This window comes from Mirounga leonina, unplaced genomic scaffold (genome assembly GCF_011800145.1).
Source record: "Mirounga leonina isolate KUSES-001 unplaced genomic scaffold, KU_Mleo_1.0 Mir_153, whole genome shotgun sequence".
In the NCBI taxonomy this organism is placed as follows: domain Eukaryota; kingdom Metazoa; phylum Chordata; class Mammalia; order Carnivora; family Phocidae; genus Mirounga; species Mirounga leonina.
The window spans coordinates 9,576,140-9,591,492 of record NW_023270387.1 but is presented as its reverse complement, the minus strand read 5'-3'; the positions used below and the strand labels follow the sequence as shown (position 1 = coordinate 9,591,492).

The 15,353-nt window shown below is 43.8% G+C and overlaps 1 protein-coding gene across 9 annotated transcripts in view; it reads right to left on the bottom strand.

The window, feature by feature from the left end:
• Positions 1–15,353, bottom strand: part of NCAM1 (neural cell adhesion molecule 1) — a 299,415-nt gene extending 284,062 nt beyond the window's left edge. For 2 of the 9 annotated variants that reach the window (XM_035008956.1, XM_035008958.1), the window contains exon 1: positions 14,965–15,351. In XM_035008956.1, the coding sequence (XP_034864847.1) occupies positions 14,965–15,016 (52 nt within the window). In that variant the 5' untranslated portion in view covers positions 15,017–15,351. Of the gene's footprint in view, positions 1–14,964 lie in introns of all 9 variants that reach the window. The other 7 variants (XM_035008955.1, XM_035008959.1, XM_035008954.1 and 4 more) reach the window with 6 other exon arrangements.

Sequence of the window (15,353 nt, the reverse complement as noted above, 5' to 3'; positions counted from 1 at the left end):
AAATACTGGATTAAGTGAATGTTTCTAATAAATGTTCCTGCTACCCAACAAGGTTGGGACACAGCCATTTGCAAATGTGTTCATGAAACTGCTCTTATTCTGGTTCACAGCATCCCTGCCAAGCCCTGTCTTTATATCCAAGAAATGTGGAATCTCAGGCCACCCACCCTGGAATCTTTTGAGGACTTCTTAGTGGTGAAAAGATTCTTCAACACAGAATAGGTTCTTCACAACTGGCCCTAACTCCCTGAGTTGTCAATTCCCTTGAAGTTAAGATGCACATTCTTAGGTCTTTGCTTCTGATGCACCCCTAGCATGTTTGCCTTTTCCTTTAGGAATTCTGCAAGCTTCTTTAAATCTCCATACTAAAACATGTGAGATGAAAGATTTCAAGTGTGTGTTCTGGCTTAGAGCAATTATGAACCCAGAGAGAGACAGGCCATCAGAGGGTTCTCACAGTCTCCTTTAAAATGAAAGCTAACAACCCTTCTCATGCCACCGCTCCCTCTCATACCACTAACTCCCACTGAACACACATGCACCCAACTGTAAGCCACAGGAGGGTGGGGGCCATGTATCTCTTCTCCCATCCTGAATTCTTCTTCACTCCAGCAAGAGATTGAATTTTTATTAGCTGGAGAGGTTAAATCCCAGGGAATCTGCTCTTGGGGATGCCAGACATTGTTGAGGGCAGAAATGCCTCACTGAAAAGAGATCCAGTGAAATCTCAACTAGTAGATAAAATACTCCCAAACCATTCAGCTCAGAGTAAGACAATAGTTAGACTTACACCCCACAGGCTGCAAAATACTAAACTGTCTTAAACTGACCAGCTCAAGAGAAAATGTAGGTACTGAGTGGATGTGGACATCCCCCACCCAATGGATCAGCCTCAGTGAAGCCCACCCACCCAGAGATTCCCCACAGCTTTTCAGTGTCTCACTCCCAATTACTAATAGACAGCTAAGGATCATTATAATTTAAGAAATGAAATCAAACAATATGAAACACAGAGGAGATATAAAACAGACAATAAAGGCGAATTCAGAGGATAAAGAGAGAATAGAGCAAGCAAGAAAAGTTTTCTAAGATACTCAAGAGATATAAAAGATGCTCAGACAATAAAACAGAACTCTTAGATATTAAAAATATTAGCAAAATAGAAAATTCAATATAAAATGGGCAAGAAGCTGACAAAACCTCCCAGAAAGTAAAGGGTGGAGGGCTGGAGGAACAAAGAAATGAATGATAGCAGAGAGAAGACCAGAAAAAAGAACAAAAAAAAAAAAAAAAAAAAAATAGAGCAATCTAACTTCTGAATAAGAGCTCCAGAAAAAAGAGAAAACAGAGGTCTGAAATATCAGATAAATAATGTAGGAACATTTCGTAGCACAGAAAAACATGAATTTCCACACCAAAAGGGCCCACTGAGAATCTACCCCCATAAATAAAAACAGACCTACAACAAGGCTTAGCATTGTGAAATTTCAGAATACTGTAGACAAAGGGAAGATCCTAAGATCTTCTAGAGGAGAAATAAACAACTTTCATACAAAATATCAGAAATCAGAAGGCACTAGAATTCACAAATGCAACAGTGAAAGCTAGAAAACTAGAAAATGTGGAGCAACACCTTCAAAATTCTTGGAGACAACAATTTCCAATCTAGAGAATTGTATACCGGGCAAATATAAATTAACTGCTGCAAGCCTAGAAAATCAACAGTCAAGACTGAAGGATGAGAGTAAGGTCTAGGATATATGTTCCCTGGAGATGAAAGAAAATAGCCATGTTTGAACAATGTGAGAGGGAATTTACACATCAGTCTGAGAACTGGACAATGAATTAGTGATAAGTATATAGAAAACCATGCAAAGGAAAACTGATGTCATCATAAACTTCAGGAAAGACAGAAAGATGTAAGAAAGAAAATAAAATCATATAATTGCTCAAGGTTCAGCTGTGAATGATATTTACATGGTCATAGTAATGTAAACATTAAATATGGTTTAAATCAAAAACAGAAAAATTATTATATTGGGAGGTCAGGGTAAAGGAAATAAAGGGGTGGGGAGTGTGTAAGAGGAAAACATCAATAAATAATACCTAAAACTGAAAAAGTAAGAAAGTATAAATATGGAGATTAAAAAAATATAGAAACAACTAAATGAGTAGAAAGTGGTTGCGTCAGAGGAGTCAAAATCAGAGATGGGATGGAGAGGGAGGGGTAAGAAGGGGTAGTAAGAGTTGGGGCAGGGGACTAATGTTTTGTGTTTCAAGTTTTATAAAATGATTTAACTTTTTAAACAATGTGGACATGACATTTAAAATTTAAAATGTAAATTTAAATTTTAAGAAAAAAATTAAATTTAAGAAAGGGAGGAATGACAACTAATGAATTCCAACTGCTTGAATAGTTAGGATCTTTAATCTCAATATATACCTACTATAAGTAGAGAAGAGAGAAACTGGCTGACACAACTTCTCTTAATGGTAATTAAATAGCTATAGAATTCAAACCAAGCTGAGAAGCTATATTTAACAAGGTCACTCTATAAGAATAAAACATGAAATCTCCTTTGTCCTAAATCCTTGGGGATTAGAATGTCTCATGATTGAATTTTCCATGTGAGTAACACTATTTATATTACCTCTTTCATTCCAATTTACCATTGGTGAAGACAATGGTATCTACATTTATGTTTGTTTCATGTTTTCAACTATACGGAAACTTCTTGAAATCATACCTCCTTCAGTACCTAGCACAGAGCTGAACACGAAAGACACATGCTCCATAAACTAATCCATGTAAGTGTCACCTGTTGCTTGAATGGGCCATGGTTGGCTCTTCCAAATGAGGTTTAATTATGAACACCCATTATTTATGCTGCACTGTGTTATACACAATCCCTTGGCATTTTGTGATATATAGAGCTTTCTTTTCAATTGAATATTAAATGGTTAAGACTGATGTGTTTTTTTTGTGTTCTTGAATCTGCTTTTCATAATTTTTCTGTCCATTCGAGTTATTACATCTTACTATCAGTGTACCTGTACCTAGTAGTCATATTTCCTTGATTCCAATCTGCCTAAGAGCCCTTCTAAATGTGGTAGAAGCCAGGAAATTAATTAAGAATATATGTACTCTTTCTGGGGGGGAAAAAAAAAAGGCTAAAGGGCTTCCCTATCAGTCAAGTGCATACAATTAAATGCATGGACTTTGGGTTATCTATTTTGACTAATCAGAGGCATCTTTCCCTTACCTCTTCATTTTTTCCCCTATTCTTCATGCTTCATGTTCCAAAGATTTAAGGTTGCCAGACAAATGATTTCCAGATTAATGAAGTGTCAACAATATGATCTTTAGCAGCAACCATTATTTAAGTACACTAAATTTTATGGCTCTACCATTTTGGTGAATTGACAGGTTTAATATTAACCCTATGCAAACAGAAAGGAAAATCTATATAAACCAATTTATTTTTAAAAATTCTACTTTTTTCAAAACCAAGACCTACTAGACTTTGGAGTTGAAACAGCTAAGCCATCAGCCATGGTGTTTCTAACTCAACTACAATTCATGGTGATCCTGAACTCTGAGAGAATGAAAACTAAATGGGAAAAAAATGTGATTCTAATTATAATCAATACTTAAATCCAACACTAATTGTACACCCCTTTACTGTGAACTTTAGCAGAAAAAGGGAAAATGGGAAAAAAAATGACTAAGCTTACTATGTGCCAGACGGTTGCATAAATTACCTCATTTCATCCTCACAATAACCCTATTAGGGGTGTATTATTATTCCTGTTTCACAGGGAAATAAACTGAGCGTCGGAGAGATAAAGTAACTGGCTCAAGGTCATGGAAAGTAGGAGAGCCACCCTACAAAATGCCAATTTTATGTCAAAGGCCCCCGAGGCACCCCCTACAGAATGCATTGCTCTACCACAGCAAAAGGAGATACTAAATTAAGAAAGGAAGATAATTTGTATTATAACTCAGATCAAAGAGCTTGCACTGGATTCACATCTTCTCATGCTCCTGACAGCAAACACCAAGCTGTACCCTGACTCCGGTTCTCGTACAGCAACTGCAGCTTAACTAGCGATTGGCAGCACCTCACACAGACAGAGGGACACTCGCAGAAGCACTATGATAAAAGAACATCAGTAGTCAGTCACGCCCATGTCCACTCTTTTGCCGATCTAATAAAAACAATGTATCCAATCTGTGACACACTGAACAAACTTCAAAAGATTTTGCTATCAACAAACCTTTTTTAAAGGTGTAGAATAAAAGTATGAATATCATGGGCAATGATGCAAAGAAAACAAAATTGTCTAAAATTTATCGCCTGCCATGATAAATGAAATCCCTGGGGAGGAAACCCTCTTAACATTATTCACTTCCTCTCAGATGAACCCATCCCATTGTCCTTTGCAAGGTTTGTTCATCGCCGGGGTCTTTTCTTTTGTGCAGATACAAGTGCCCAGATGGCCCCCAGTGTGACGCCTTCCCCCATCCCAATACCCCATTCTTCCCTTCTTTGTGGTCCAGTATCCTGGATATCAGCTCCTCCTCAGTCTTTGACTCTGAGAATGTGAATTTCACTATCCAACTAAAATTCTCTAAGATCCCCCACTCTCCTATGAAACAAATCCAAAGTTTCTACTTGTGCCTCATCTTCCTGACACGCATCACCACATTACGCACTACTGCCCTCTTTTTAATACAGTATTTGTTTTGTAATCCAAATATAAAGCAATATACGCTCATTAGAGAAAACTCAAATGGTATAAAAAATGTATTCTTCCAGCCTTAGGAAGTGAAAGGAATTTTTAAAAAACAGAATCGGTATTATATATACCATTTGTTTCCAACTTTTGTCCACTTAACATCATTCTTCTCTAACTGAGACATGCACAGCACTAGGCTCTGGCTCCCCCCTTTTGTTCAATACTGCCTTCCGAATTATAGACAAGATGCCATTCTAAACGCTACGTAAATACTACAACATAAATACTTCGGTGTGATGAAGATTCTATAATGCACTGATTGTAACCCACGGTATTTTCTTTCCACTGAAAAGGGATAAAAATATAGACTACTATGAACCCTCAGTCTTCCTGGTCCCCCTGGATGGGCTTCCCGCGGCTTCCTCCCAAACATGGAACAGGTAAACTACCCCATCCATGCTTCCCCTATGCAAAGCAAAATCCTTACTACAAAGCCTCCAGCTCTCACCACGCTGGGGAGAGTTCTCCAACCACCCCTGCTGCCCAGGTAATCTTCACTCTGCCTCTGAAATCTTAGCTGCATATCTGGCTTTAGATGCTACCTGGTATTCCCAGTTGTCTTTCCATTCTCCACTAGAGAGTAGGCTTTCCAAGGTCAAGGTATTGTACTGTTGAGTTTGAGAGCTTTGCTTTACACCTGCAGCTAATAGACTGCATAGATGCTCAGTAAGTATTTCTGCTGTCACTGCTTCTCCCTCTGCCCCAAAACCATTAGATCTCTGGCCTACAACTTCTCTGCACCACAGATTGATTTAGCCTCTGTCTAGTCCCATAATATTTATATTATTTTAATTTGAGCCATAATTAAATGTTTCCCATCACAACTGGGTCAACAAAAGTTCCACAAAATAACACTTAACCCTTGCTATATAAGATATAGATACTCTTTTCCATTCTATTCCATTTCCTCTTTCCTCCACTTTCCCCCTCCCTCCTTCCTTCCTTTCCTTCTTTTTCTTCTTTTCTTAGTGCTGGTGGAAGTTTATTAAATAGATATCACCACCAACAGTTAAAAAATACTGACCTAGAAGGTAAGATACCAAGATGCTCAATTTTTTTCTAAGACCTCACATATTTTTAACTGAGGTCCATCTTTCATTCAAGGTAACCCCTTTCCTCAGTCTTCCCATCACACTGACAATTCCATGATTTCATTCCCTCGGGTCTGCGACTTAAAAATTTTTCTCTCTCCCAGTCACTTCCCATTTTGGACCTATCATCTACCCCAGTTGGTTGCTTTGTCATCTCTAACATCTCAGCCGTGTGCCTTTTTTATCCTTATCCAAAACCACTACAAGTGTATCTTTCCAAGATTATCTGTTTTACAAACTATATCACCGTTGGATTCCTTTAACAAACCCCTCTGGAACCATAAAAATTTGATTTTTATAAAATGTTCTAAAATTTGATTTTTGTGTAGCAAAAATCCTTTTCCTAACCCACTCTTTTGTCCAGCCACTAGAGTGGCTGCTACAGAAACAAACACTCCCTCCAAGTACTGCAGTGATGCCCAGCAGTCTGCTCCTGCTTCTCTCCCTGCTAATTCATAGCTAGCATCAAACACACAGCCTGGAACAGCACTTGTTCAAGCGTTATCACTGAATATACTCTGGAATATTTTAGAAAAAATTTCTCCAACATCCCTCTCCTTTTCTAGCACTTAAGATTTTAGTAAGACCTGACCCAATATCCAGTCTGCTTTCACTGCTCTTCACGACCAATTCTCTGGCTAGACTCCTCCTGTCCTACAGAGAAATGGGTCCTCCCTCTCCCTATTTGTCCTTACGCCCGTGGGGGTCCACATCCATCACTAGCTAGTCCACACCTTCTTTACATATTAAAACCAGCTGAGATGATTTTTTTGTCTTACTTAATAATTCTTAAAATTAATATCTGCCTTCTTTTAGGCACTGAATCATACAGTACCTCTCATGATTTCCTGTCTGAACTGTTTCCTCCCACCCATCTGAAAGCCTCTGCAGGACTGGTATAGTATTCTTCTATTTATTTTGTTTTCCCCCTCAGCCTCCAGCACAGAACTTTGCATATCATATTCCCAGTACACGTATTTTGTAAACATTTCAAAGAAAACCTCCATTCAAGATGAACTTTTAAAAAAAAATAAAGTGTAGCCTTTATTTATTTATTCATTTTTAGAGAAAGAGAGTGTGTGCGAGAGAGGGCAGAGGGAGAGGGAGAGAGAGAATCTTAAGTTGGTTCCCTGCCCAGCACAAAGCCCGATGAGGGGGCTTGATCTCACAACCCTGAGATCATGACCTGAGCAGAAATCAAGAATCAGACACTTAACCGCAGGCCCTGAAGTGCGACGATGTGCAGAACGTCACCTACAGTGAGTGGACTCAACCTAGACCTGTCAGACCCCAAAGCTCTTGGTTCGCCCCTCCACAGTATCACTCCTCCCTCACTTCTGACAGACGACAAGCAAATTCACATTCTGATGCTATGTGTATTCAAATTATCCTCAGTTAGGAACATGATGACATGCAGCCAACCAATGCAGGTTATGGTCCCAGCCTCACCCGTGTAAGTCACTTAGCCCTTCTCAGCCCCATCTATATCAAGACCTAACACAATGTGGCCTTACAGAGCTTTCCCACTCCCAGTCTCTGGCTACTTCTCCCCAAGTCCCCACACACCATTCCCTCAGCATCGCTGTGTGTATTCATCTCTCAAACACCTGAATCACCTCTTCTTCCTGCTCGATGGACTGAAGGCAAACTCATGCCCCACACCCAACTCAAGGGAGTCCCAAGCAGAGTTAATTGCTTCCTTCCTTGTGCTCCAATGGCATCTGATCCACGTCTCTATTTATGTTAGAGTAGGTCTGTCTCCCACATAAACTCTATAGGCAGAAGCATAGCTTACTTGACTTTATAATCTAAAACCGAGAACAATTCCTGAAGCAACCTGACCTCGAGATTTCAGGAAATTTTGCTGAATTAAGTAATTCAAGAATGTTTGTTGTGATTCCCTGCTTGTTGAATTAAGCAATCAACCATGCTTTACATGAGAATGCCATCTGTCCTTCCTATTTCACAGAGTTCTTTAAATGTCACCTCCTCACCCCACCCCAACCATGCAAAGGTGGTTCCCCCCCAATAATCTTTCATGGTAGCCTGCTCCATTCCTGAGCTTTTATCAGGACATGGGGTTATAAATATATGTGTGTGTTACTTGTTTAATGTCTGTATTCCTCCACACCTAGACTGGAAGCTCCACGAAGACAGAGACGATACATGTTTACCACTGGATTCTCAGAACGCAGCACTCGATAAATGTTTAGTGAACAAATGATATGAAGATTAACTGACATAAGGCATATCAATGGATTGGATAATGATGATCAAGACACAATTATGGGGATTATCGATGCAGTTTCTCTCCTCTTAAAGAGCTGACACAAAACCTGAGTCTCTTCTCCAATACAGCATATGCCTCCTAGCTGGCAAAACGACTTCCTGCCCTGCCAGTAGGGCACTTACGTCTGACTCATCTGAATAATAATAGCAATTACTTTATTTTATTCCAGATAGTAATCTACAAAAATATAAGCAGTGAGAAATATTAAATCACCTCAGGCCTCACTTAAGATTTTCTATAAAATAAAGGTCAAATAGCTTCTTTTTTCCAAAAATGATTTTGATTTTGATGTATGGTTCTGACCTTCAAAGCACAAAACAACCTTTATGAGATACATGCTTAACAAACCTGAATGATTAGCCTCTATTCTCAAGCAGGTGGACCCAAGCAGACCAAGACATGGTTGCTAACACTGGGTCAGATGTCTACAGGGCTCCCACATTGCATGGGCACCTTCCAAGGCTCTGTGGGATGGGGACCTGCCCATGTGTTCTCATGGGCGTTTATCTTCTACATTTTGCAGAAGCAAGAATTTTGTATTTTCCTTAAAGAGGGCCCTCCAAATTGTACATCCTTCAGGCCCCATGAAGCCCAGATCAACTCTTGTACTAATGGCTTTCAACCTTATAATGAGATCACTTTTCTCTCTAGCATATTCACAACCAAGATGACAGTGCAGGCGTATTTAACAAGATTTTTTTAAAAAATCCAGTTCTAATCATTGCAGAAGTCATGTTCTCATAATATCCTTTTATATGTCCTTCTGAAGAAAGCACTATGTCCGAATACTATTTTTTTCTAGAACCAGATACCTCTCTCTTTCTCATTAATAAACAGAGCTTGCACACACTAAAGTCCTGTGATCTCTAAAACATTCACAACTCTAACATGGAGGCATTACTAATTTTTCCATTTTGCAGAAGGGGAAGTTGAAGCTTAGGGAAGTTAAATGACTCGAGCAAGACTGGACAGTGAATAAGGGATACGTGTGGCTGGGCTTTCAACCTGGGGCTGCGGGCCACTCTTAATCTCTACCCAGTCCTACCGTCCAGCTTCCTTGACAGCAGAAAGTATGTCATCTCAGTCCTGTGTAATTCCCCCCAGAGCTGATGATAAAAAGCTGGCACTTTATTTGATCAACTGTTTAAGAGAATACCAAATGTAACACAATCTCAAACACTGTGACATGACTATGGATATTCCTAAATGATGAGGTAATCAGATACCAAAGGCTTCTTGCATGTGATCTCAGGACTGACACAGACAGAAAACAGGGCCAGATGTTGCCAGTGTTTGCAACTACAAATCAGAGAGTCCTGGGTGAGAACAGAGAGTAGAGTACAGGTTACATGCAAGCCTTTCAAGTCCCATCAGTGATGTAGTCTTTGAATCAAAAGGAAAACATATTTACATCTATCTGGGAGAAAAGGAATGCACAACAGTTTTATTAAAACCTTTTTTTTCAAAAACACATACCCAAGATAGAGCAAATGGCTTATCCTTCGGTGGAGTCCTCTGAGCCTCCTCACGGCTTGGAAGCTAAATTAACACTGCAGGAAGGGAGAAGTGTGTCATCCTAACTGAAAACAGTTAACTCCATGCCTGCGCGTAGACGCGGCCTAAAAGCATCTTTACTGTAATGTACTGAAACTGCCTGAAAGGCTGCCATTTGGCACCCAGACCGACATCAAAAGGCAATGCTCCTAATGAGCATCTTCAGCTGAGAGACAGCATTTCAACACCATGAAATGAAAGGAAATAATGGCACCACTGGCAACACCAAATAATTTACATCCCTTTACATCAGCAAATGGTTTTAAGGTTTGGCACCAAGAGTTAATATTAATAATGGAAAGGGCTAAAGGTGACGTGACTGTGACCTTCAGATGGACTTCTGGATTTTACTGCCCTACAGTAGTGAGCACATCTACCTATACTATTGATAACAGGCTTGCCAGGGTTGTTTCCTAAAAGAAACTCTGGGCCTCGTAGACACCTAATCCTTAGGATTCAGAGGGATCCCTGGGCATCTCCTTCTTGCTAAGAGGCTATCTCTTACAGTATTGCTCAGAGACCTACGATTTTAAGACACGTATAAAATGCTCTTCTGAATTTTACTCATTTCTTCTTTTTTAACTGAAGGAATCTTAACTACTTAGTCTTTTTTATTTCAAAAGTCAAGTAGTCACTATGACTACATAGCCAGTTGATTCGTGGTTCCAGTTTAGTCTAATTTGCAATCCATTTTTAAGACTAGTAAAACACTATTTGTAATTTGCTGCCATTTCTTTTAAAGTTCCAGATGTTTCTTAGCCTATATATTTGTTAGATCACTAAACTGAGGAATTATCAGTTATGGGAGCTACATTGAAATATTTATGTTGGCACCATAAAACATTTGTCTGCTCCAAAACTCAATACTTCAATAGTACAGGAGGGCCCTTTCCCAAAGCCTTTGTCTCCTCTCAGGCTGTCTGTTCCCGGAAGACTGACGGCGGCAGGTGCGGTCCCTTCCTCTCCCCTCCCTGCCCATTGGTTCTGCTCCCCATCACCACAAACCCAAGATTGGCAGGGCAAGTTCAAGCTGTTCTTTAGCAACAGGTAGTCAGTCACTTATTGGGCATGAAGGCAGGAAGGACTGTCCGTACAATCTCTTTGGAGGTCTGCCAGTAGCACTGAAGTCACTTTCTGTCTGGAGAGCAGCCACAGTCCCTTAACACTGAAGACGTAAATATGGGGGGTTCATCAGACTCATTTTAAATAGAGGCTTTGTCACCTTAAAAAAATTAAGTGTTTGGATCAGAAATTCCAAAGTCCATATTTCAAGCAGTGTAAAGTTTACAAGATGCTGTCTATAATTTAAGAAACTGAGTTCTGTAGCAAACAAAAACATCTGTCATGCCTAAAGATTAGGCTTTGAATGAGAAAATGGTGCTATTTATTTTGAAAGGCAATTAAGACCTTGTTCCCTGTGACAGAAAAATATAGATACAGATTACTTACATTAAATTATGTATTACTGACCTGAGGTAGTCAATTAATGATGAATGTATGCCAAGAGAAGTGCAAAACTCAGAATTGTGGGGTTCCAAGTGAGTAATTGCTCCCTCTTATCGTTGCCTTGAGTAAGCACCCGCAGCCGGTGCGAACAGCACACCCATACCATAATTTTTGAGTTTGGGAGCATTTTTGCAAACAATTACTGCCTTAATTCTTGTACTGTCGAGCTCAAAAAATAGTCACCAGTTAAATCAACAAATCCTTAATCAATTAGCACAGAGACTTGGATAAACCTTCTTTATTGAACAAGAATATGCCCTATTTCCTGCTATTCCAGTATTATTTAAAAAAAAATAGACCCTGGGAAAATTTCATCAAGTTCAAGCTGCTGGGGGAAGAAGTGGGAAGCTTCTTGAAAAACTGACTTAAAAAAAAATGTAAATTGCTAATGAAAACAGCATGATTGGTAGATCTTTGGAACCTCCACAGCAGGAATAGTAATTGAAAAACTATTAAATAAAGGACAGGCCACACTTCCATAATATCTGGATTATAGTCTCTTTGTGTTTAACTGTTGAATTTTAAATAAATTCTGCATTATTTTCAGTATTTTAACATATGCTAATATGTGTTGAAAGAAAATTAACTCTTTGGTTTTGGGATAGAGTAATGAAAGTTTTCCACATTCTTTAATATGACTATATTACATTCAGTTACAGCTTTATTCATAAACACACATTTTTTATCTTAAAATGAAAATCAACAACAAAAAAATACAGCTCAGCACTGCTGTACTCACAGCAAACTTGGCTGAAACACCTCTTGATAATTCATTTCGTGAGGAGTATTATGTATACTTATATACGTGCTAGCTGGCTTTGGTAAGGTAGCAAAGGTGCCCTTTGTTCTTAATCCAGTGCTATCTTGTTAGAAAACCAGTCCTATTCATTCCTTTACTCTGGCAAGTAAAATTGGCAGAGGACTAAAATTGTCAAAGAAACGTATGATTCCAGATCATTCCAGATCTTTCAAGTAATTTTTCCACAAAACACCCAAAATTGCTGCTAGAATAGACTCAAATTTGCTATGTAATTCCACAATCTTGCACTTTATTCCTAAAGAGCAGAAGACACCAAAATGAGAGGGGCTGCAGACCTGATTCATATTGTGTTAATAAGGTTAGCAAACCTTGTATCTAAATTTTCATATGCACTGTGTGGAGTGCAGAGACTGAACTACCATTGTCCCTGGAGATGATACAACACTTGAGGCCAAGATAATAATAACTGTTATTATTATTACCATTATAATTACAGTAATAATTATTACTATGTATACACAAATACATGTATGTGTGTGTATATAATATTGTTTTTATTTTCGCCCTGACCCTCTGACCTGAAGTCTTCAATTTTTTTAAACGATCGTATTATTAATACTTTAACGGAACATTATTTCTCTTTAGAAAACCGTTCAACTTATTTCTTTTGTTAAGCAACCATGTATGTGTTTCATGTTCTGCCTTGCCCCATCCTCACGGTTCCAGGGCCAGGACTGAGGCCGCTTTCCTTCCAGGGAACACTGGTACGAATGCCACCCTTGCTGGGCAGCCACCAGATCCCAATCCGGGACTCCCTGGGCGTGTACCAGCTTGAGCCTGTCTTCAAATCCGAACACCGAAGGTTACACCCATCACGGCGGTGGAAAGGTAGGCCGGCGATCCCCCAGAGCCCCCCAAAGATCAGGTCTCCGGGGCCACGCCCCCACCTCGAGGGGAGGAGGTCCCAGAAACGCACGGTCTCGGGAGGGCAGGTCGCGCGCGGAGACCCCGCCCGCACGACGGAAAAGGGAGCGCCCGGGGCGGCCCCGGCCAGGTGGCGGGAGACCAATCGATCTGCTGACTGGGGCTTGGCCGCAGCTGGGGGCCCCCCTTAGCCCCCCTTAGCCCCCGAGGCCCCGCCCTCAGCTTCGCCCTCGGCCCGCCGCCGGCCGGTCGGCGCACGCGCGTCCGTGCGCCCAGCCCGGGAGCCCTCCCCGGCGACGCGCTCGGGCCGGGACGACGCGGGCAGAGTGTGCGTGCTGGGGGGGCGGGAGGGGCGCCTCGGGTCTGCGCGAGAGAGGCGCGAGTGGGCGAGCACTGGCGGGCCGGACCTCCCGGGGACACCTGGACTCCATCTTCCCTCCCCTGGACTGTGGGGCGGGCCACGGGGCGGGGTTTCTCCTGGCGGGGGCGAGCGAGACCGTTAGACTGGAACACCGGGCGACGGTCCTGGCAGCTCGGGGCCGCCACCCGCGCCGCAATAAAAGCCTCTCGCGGCTTCCCGCCCAGCCAGCCTCGCTCTGATTGGTCGCCATGGGAGAGGGACCCGAGTTGGCTGGAGGCGGCGGCCGGGGCTGCTCCGTGCCGCCCGGGGAGGGCCCGCCCCGCGCGCTCCCCCACCCGGAATCGGCCGTCTAGGGCAGCACCCGCGGCGGCACCTGGCAGCGGCGGCCGCGACACACAGCCCCCTCCTCCCGGCTTTCCCCGGGCGCTTCCCAGCACACGCCCCCCTCCCGGAATGTCGCCCACCCCACCCTGCTCTCTGCGGCCCTTGCTCCTTTTCTTCCCCGTTCCCGACCGTCCACGCCAGAGCGCAAATCCCTGGGTGGGGTTGGGTGGGGAGAGCAGCTGGAGGAGAGGGTGGGTACGCACTGAAGAATCTTGCAGGGAGGCCGGGATAGAAATACACCAAATGAAATGAACCTCCCGGCCGCCGAGGTTTTCTGGGCGGCGGCGCAGCCCGCGCCACCCGCGGCAGCATCCCTCGACTGTCTTCCCCTCAGCTCCCTATTGTTCGCACTTTACAAGGATCAGGAACCTCGCCCAAAGAAAGGAGGTTGGGGCGAGGTGTTGCGGGCGGCTACCTGCCATTCTTCTCGCTCACCGTGCAACACGGGGCTCGAGGTGCGTGTGAAGGCACACGCGCGCACACACACGCGCACACACACCAGGAGGGCGATCACGCCCTCCTCGCCCTCCGCCCCTCCGCCCCTCCACACTTCCTCCTGTCAAAACGCGGCGCTCGGCCCTCCCATCCCTCCGTGCTCCCGGCCGAGAGCAGGCTTTGCAAGTAACCAGCAATTTGGCAAATGAAAAACTAACGTCATATTGACGGGGGTGCAACAACGGCCACACAGCCCTGAGATTCTGCCCATTTTGCCCCATTTTGCAAACCGTTATTCAGTCTGGGCGGGGGGGGGGGGGGCTGGGCGCCAAGGCGGCGAGCCCCACTTTATTAGACCCCGGGGAAATAACGATGGGGCGGTTGCCCCGGCCTTATTGTTCACTCTTAGCGGGGCCGAGGCTGACAAGCCCCTTCCCCGCGGAACCCGAGCCCGCGAGGCCGCACCGCGGAGCCGCGGCACCCCCGCCCCGCCCCGCCGCCCGCTTCGGGAAGGAGCGCTGCCCAGCACCCGCGCGGCCGTAGCGCTCCGGGGAGCGTCCCCGGGAGCGGGCGGCTCCGCTCCCCGCGCCGCCGGCACACAAAGTGGGAAGGGCGGGCGCGCGGGAGGCGCAGCGGGAGCTCGCGGCGCTGGGAAGCAGCCCGGGTCCGGCGCAGCCCCGGAGAGCGCTGGGTTCCGCGGGCAGCAAGGGCGACGCGCTCCCTCCTCAGCTCAACGACAATGACCACCCTTAGTATTCCACGTAAAGTCACCCCAAATAACAGTGTCCTCGGGAGAGAAGGAGGGGGAAGGGAGCAATCAGTACATCAGTCTGAGAATAATCATAATTTCAAAACGTACCTGCGGTTCCCAGGAAAAACAAAGTCCAGATGAGGTCCTTAGTTTGCAGCATTGTAATCTGCTGGCTGGGAGGGATGTTCTTGCCGCGGTAAATTCTGTGCCCCCCCTTGCAGAGAGTGTGGACGGCGGCAGAGCAACAGACCTAGGGGCAGACAATTGCCAGGCTGAGTATGATTATTTTTGCAGAATTGTTTCCTGCCAGCCGCTGCCGAGCTGCGTTCACGCGCGGATCGGAGAATGAGTGACAGTCCCAGCCTCAGCACACTCGCAACTCGGAGATCCTTGCGCTGGCCCGGGTTCGCTTTGACGGCACTGGGGATGGGAGCGGGGGGCGGGGGGCGGGGGTGAGAACCTCACTGTGTCCTTCCACCACGCCGGCCACAAATAGT